Here is a 6,523-nt window from a genome sequence, read left to right on the forward strand (position 1 = left end):
ACTTGAGGATCCAGATGTTCCAAGATCTTCGGTTGTGAGGATCCTAATGCTTCAGGATCTTCGATTATGAGGATCCTGATGTTTTAGGATCCACACTCTTGAGGATCCTTAACTGTACGTTGTTCTGCATAACAAACGTTGGCTAGGGTGGGCGTTAGTCTAACTGACACCCCTCCGATGCTTAAGTTAGTAATGTATTCGAGGAGAAAATCAGGAATAATAAAAAAATTTAAGGTAAAGAACATGTGTACCTTGGATTCATTGTGGATCAGTCGATCCTACTTATATGTAGTATGATTTGAGGTGTATAGCATTCCAGGATATTGGCAGAATGTCTCATTCGAGTGTTGCTAGCCAATATGCTCCTTTTCCTGCTTCAATATCTATAAGATATGGTCCTTCCCATTTAGGAGCCAATTTTCCTGCACTAGGATCGTTGGTGTTTTGGAATGTTTTCCTTAATACCAAGTCTCCTATTTGAAATCTTTTGACCCTTATATTCCTATTGTAAGCCATGGTAATTCTTTGTTGATGGGCAGCAATGCGTATTTTGGCAGGATCCCTAAGCTCGTCAATAGTGTTAAGATCTTGTGCTAGGATCCTATCGTTATTCTCTTTGTCTTGTAGCAAGTATGTTTCCGTCTGGATCACTACTTCAGTAGGGATTACTGCTTTTGTCCTAAATACAAAAGAATACGGGGTCTGACCTGTGGCCACTTTGGAAGTGGTTCTATCTGCCCACAAAACGAAAGGAAGTTCTTCTGCCCATCTTCCCTTCTTTTTGTCCAACCTTTTCTTCAAATTGTTAACTATGATTTTATTGATGGAATCCGCTTGAACATTAGCTTGGGGATGACCAGGGGTGGAAATTATCATTTTTATCCCCCAGCTTGTGCAAAAGTCTCTTGTTCGTTTGCTAATAAATTGGGATCTGTTGTCGCATATGGGTTATAGGAATATTCCTCTCTGGTGGGATCCTAAGGGAGGATCCTAAATTGGTTAGTGCATCTGCTTCTGTGTTTTCCTCTCTGGGAACTTGGGTTAGGCTAAAGTTTTCGAAATCAGAAGCTAATTTTTTGAGGATCTCTAGGTATAATGCTTATTTTTCACCTTTCACTACATAAGATCCATTGTAGTGGTTGGTTACTAATAAATAATCATCAAATATCTGAAGATCCTTGATTTGAATATCCTTAGCTAATTGTAGTCCCATGATGAGTGCTTCGTAATCGGCTTTGTTATTAGTAGTTTTGAATTCACTACTAACTGCCTGGGGTATGATGTCCCCCTGTGGCGACTTTAGTATGATCCCAAGGCATGTTCCTTTCTAATTTGAAGCTCCATACGTGAACAACATCCATTTTCCCAGGTGTTCATCTTCTAGTAGTCGCTTGGCTTCCATGTCTACTTCGTTTTGTAGATCATCACTAAAGTCAGCCACAAAGTCCGTTAATGCTTGTGATTTTATGGAAGATCTTGGTTCGTATCTGATGTCAAATCTGCTTAATTTTACCGACAATTTTGCTATGCTTCCTGACATTTCTGGTGTTCTTATGACATTCTTTATAGGATAGTTAGGTTTTACATGTATAGTGTGTGTTTCAAAGCAGTGTCTTAATTTGGTAGAAGCAGTTACTAAGGCAAGGATTAATTTTTCGAGATGAGAGTACCTGGTTTCAGGATCCAGGAGACTTTACTTACATAGTAGATAGGATGTTGCTCCCCGTTAAGATCCTTGACCAGAATGACACTTACCATGTTTGAGGATACTGAGAGGTAGAGAATAAGTGGTTCTCCTTCTATAGGTTTCACTAGTAGTGGAGCAGAGCTTAGATATTTTTTGAGTTCCTGGAAGGCTTTCTCGTGCTCCTTCCACTCAAATTTCTTGTTCTTTTTGAAGATATTGTAAAAGGGTTTGCACCTTTCTAAGGATCTTGAAATGAACCTGTTGAGTGCTGCTACTCTTCCGGTTAGCCTTTGGATGTCCATTGTTGAAGACGGGGATCTTAGTTCCATGATTACTTTTATTTGTTTTGGGATTGCTTCTATCTCTCTTTTGGTTACCATGTATCCAAGGAACTTGCCTGACTTCATTCCAAAGTGACATTTGAGTGGGTTCAGCTTCATATTGTACTCGTCCAGGATGTCAAACGCTTCCTTGAGGTCTCTAAGGTGATCTTCGGCTTTCATCGACTTCACTACCATCTCGTCAATATAAACTTCCATGGTTTCCGCCAGTTTGTCTTTGAACATCCAATTCACCAATCTTTGATATGTCGCACCTGCATTTTTAAGACCAAAAGGAATTTCGGTGTAACAATATATACCTGTTGGTGTTATGAATGCAGTATCTTCTTGGTCTGATGGTTCCATTTTGATTTGTTGGAATCCTGCTGAAGCATCCATGAAGGTCAGGATTTCATGGCCAGCCGTCACATCTATCATATAGTCATAATGTGGTAGAGGGAAAGGATCCTTGGGACAAGCCTTGTTGAGATGCATGTAATCTCCACACACTCTCCATTTGCCATTTTTCTTTTGAACGACAACCACGTTAGCTAGTCATCTTGGGAACTGTACTTCCTTGATCATCCCTGTTTTGAGGAGCTTCTCTACTTCCTCTTGGATGATTTGATTCCTTTCAGGTGCAAACTTCCTTCTCTTTTGGTGTATTGGTCTGAAAGAAGGATCAATATTAAGTTTATGAGTAATAATACTCTTATCTATATCTGTCATATCTTCGTGTTTCCATGTGAATGTCTTTCTTCTGGTTCTTAAAAAATTTAGTAGATCATGCTCGATCGACTCAGGCATTGAGGATCCTATGAGGACTTTAGCTTCAGGATCCTCGATGCCCAGGGGTATTTCCTTTACGTCTGTTCCTTTGTCTCTAGATCATGTCGTGCCCCCTGCCTTAATTGCTATGCTTGTTGGGGGTTGGTCGTAGATTTCATAGAGGTTTTGTACCATTCTTTCAATTCTTGTTGATCTCTTATGATTTTCACTGTCCCCCACGGAGTGGGCATCTTCACACACTGATGGTATGTTGATGGAACCACTTTCATCTCGTGGATCCATGGTCTACCTAGTATCACATTATAATAAGACAGAGTGTCAATAACATAAAAATTTGGTATGGAGTTTACCCCTTCTATGTATATTGGTAGCTTTATTTCTCCAACTGTGTATTTTGTTTCCCCGGTAAATCCTATGAGGACTGAGGTTCTTCTGACTATCTCTGATTCTGGGATGTTCATTCTTTTCAGCGTGTCTAGGAGTACGATATTGACCGAGGATCCTCCATCAACGAGGATCCTTTTAACGAAATGGTTAGCCATGTACAATGTTATCACGAGTCCGTCATGGTGAGGATCCTGAATTCCTTCCCTATCAGTCTCGTCAAATCTAATTTCTTTTTCACTGCTAACCATGGTATTCTTTCATGGCCTATCCTCCTTTCCTGTTTTGGAGACCTTGGCATGTGTTTTAGCCTGAGAATAAGAGGTAGCACAGATGTTAGATCCTGCTGAGATAACATTAATTATCTTAACTTCAGAGGGTGGAGATCCTGGTTTCTCCGGGATCCTGCGATCATCATGGCTGTTCTCCTTGGATTTTTCTCTTTTTCTCCCGAGGATCTCTTTGTGGTGTCCTTTGCTAAGGAGGTAGCTGATTTCTTTTCGTAGAGCTATGCAGTCCTCCGTCATATGGCCAAAGTCTTCATGGTAAGCACACCATTTGGACTTGTCTTTCCAAGCGGTGGACCTGTTGTCTCTCTTTGGCCATCTTGCTTTATCTCCAAGATCCTGCATAGCATGAATTACACCTGAAACATCCACAGAAAAACATTAGTCAGTGATTTTAGGTTGCTCTTCTTCTTCGTCTCCATCTTCAAGGGCATTAACCATGTGATGATCCGGTTTTGAATAGGGCTTCGATTTGTAGGATCTTTGAGTCGAGGATTCGGCCTTCCTGTTCGGGTTCTCATATTGATCCGAAGGGTTGCTTCTCTTCTGGATCTCTCTATCCTCTTCGAGCCTTATGAACCTCAACACCCGACACCTAACTTCATCCAATCTTTTGCATGGGATCATCACAAGGTCTTCGTAGAAGGGTGGGTCCTTTCTTAATCCCATTTTAAAAGCTTCCACAGTGGTGGCCATGTCAATGTTGGGGATGCTCAGAGCTTCCCTGCCAAACCTGTTAACAAAGTCCCTAAGTTTTTCCTTAGGATCCTGAACCACCCGGTAGATATCACTAGTGATCTTGTCGAACGTTCTGCTGCAAGAAAACTGGTTATTAAAGATATTGACTAAGTGTGCAAATGAAGTAATAGAGTATGGGGAACGTTTAGTAGCCATTTGAGGGCTGATCCTGTAAGCGTCGAACCAAAGCCTTTGCATAGGCCAGCTTCTTTTAAGTGCCCTGGGATGGGAATGATCGTCATCCTTTCTCTGCATTGGGCTATTTGCTATTCAGGATCTGTAGTCCCATCGTATAGCTTCATGTTGGGAGTTTGGAAGCGCTTAGGAACTTCGGTATCGGCTATCGCAGGATCAAATCTAGAGATCATGTGGCTTGTAGGGGATGCTTCTGGTATTGGCTGGACCACTCCGGGTACACTGGAGATCATTTGTATTAATTTTTGAAGTTCCCTAGACATGTTCGGGTTTATTCCTGCATCAACATTAGTGTAGTTAGTATTAATAGTATTGTTGTTTAAGAAGTTACTAGAGTCAAGGTTTTTAGGAGTATTGAAAGGCTTATTGAGATCATTGATCATGGACGCTCGGTTGTCCATAGTTGCCCCCCCTAGGGTGACGCCACAGTGATAGGAATTGTGACCTTCTGGCGATTTTCTGAGGATCTTGCATTATTGAAGTCCAGAATCCTTGGTTGCACAACTGTGGGCGTAGTTTCCTGGGATTTCTGAAATTCCGCCTTCATCCTCTCCACTTCATTGAGTAGTGCTCTATTCTCCTCCTGTTGTTGGGTCACATGTTGCGTCATTTTCCTCATCATAACAATAAGTTCTACAATAGTGACTGAGGCAGTCGGATCCTGGAGCCCTGAGGATCCCAAACTTTCTGGATTAGCGATTGTAGGGGTGATTTTCTTGGAAGTGTCAGGCGTTTCCCTCTGAGTGGGAGGTCCACTCGGAGGAGGTGGTATGTTTTTAGTTGGATTAGAAGGAGAACAGGACAAAGAGGGGGTCGGTTGTGTAGACATGATTTTTTCGAGGATTTTGAACACCACGGCCCCACGGTGGGCGCCAAATTGTTTTGGTCAAAAATTACACAAGTACTAATCAACCAAATTGAATGAGAGGTTGTGATGTTCAGATTGTGTAATAGCAAGTGTTAAAATAAAAGTGACATGATGGTTTAAAAGGAAAGCCCTTGATCCTTGCTAGGATCTCCGATATAAAATCTTGGGAGGTGAAAATGATCACCTGCCTTGATGATTTTATTGATATAAAGTGAACCATATAATGAGTTCTTAGTATGAATGAGTAGAGAATTTTGTAGAGTAAGCTTGAGCTAAAGAACATTGTGTCGTTTGCAGATTACAAATGTCAATCTATAGTCTAAGTTAGCCAACAAGATGTCCGATATTCCCGGGATCCTCAATGACCAGCTTCACGAACGTTATTTGACCAAGTATTCCGAGTCTTTAGCATAGTTGAGATGATTCTTCGTTGATAATTGGTCTTCCCTTGAGTACTTCTGCACACATGTTCATTATAGACAAAATATGACCGTTCTAAATATTGGTAAAACTAATAACGGTAATTAATCAGGATCCTGATATGGCTGAGGATCCTGGATATTTGAGGATCCTGGTCCCAACACTGATCATCTCTGCCACGCCTAAGGGTACTTAATCCCGTCTAAGGTTTAAAGAGCTAATTACCTCTTTCACACGAACTAAGGTTTATACACCTTGTTTGGACGCATGATATCTAACTGTGGGATACAGATAAGGGGATGATTTCACGATTCAGTGGCTTCGCAACCCTCTTATCTTTGAACACAAGTTGATATCCTTAAGGTTTATAACATTTTCATGGTATTCAGAAATTCGGATCCTACCCAAGTGATTACTCCAGGTTTATAACATTTTCATGTTATCAGGATCTTACCCCAGTAACTACTTAAGGCTTATAACATTTTCATGTTATCAAAGATTAGGATTTTTCCCGAGAAATTACATAAGGTCTATAACATCTTCATGTTGTCACATGTTGGGAACGTTCCCCAAAGAATACGGTCAAATTGTAGCATTTTCATGTTACCTATAACTTATATCACAAGTACGGATCCTCCCCAGAATATAACATTAACAAGTTATCTAAGTATCTAACCTAAACAGGTTATCCTAAGGAGAAATTTCTCTTACGAGATCCAAGATCCTTATTTTTTAGGATCTCTGACAGTAAGGATCCTTGCCCTTGAGGATCCTCATCGACCTTTGTTGGTAAGAGACCTCATTCCCAACATTGAACCAAAGTTCTCTCCTGAGT

At 40.9% G+C, this 6,523-nt stretch overlaps 1 protein-coding gene across 1 annotated transcript; it reads right to left on the reverse strand.

Annotated features, from left to right (window-relative positions):
* Window positions 1–336: 336 nt before the first annotated feature.
* LOC145105804 (uncharacterized) lies at window positions 337–876 on the reverse strand. The gene has a single exon (XM_079042883.1). It carries the CDS (start codon window positions 874–876, stop codon window positions 337–339), a length of 540 nt encoding a protein of 179 aa, XP_078899009.1.
* Window positions 877–6,523: the final 5,647 nt, after the last annotated feature.

The sequence above is a fragment of the Lactuca virosa genome, chromosome 4 (genome assembly GCF_052849685.1).
Source record: "Lactuca virosa cultivar CGN04683 chromosome 4, Lactuca_virosa_CGN04683_v6, whole genome shotgun sequence".
NCBI lineage: Eukaryota > Viridiplantae > Streptophyta > Magnoliopsida > Asterales > Asteraceae > Lactuca > Lactuca virosa.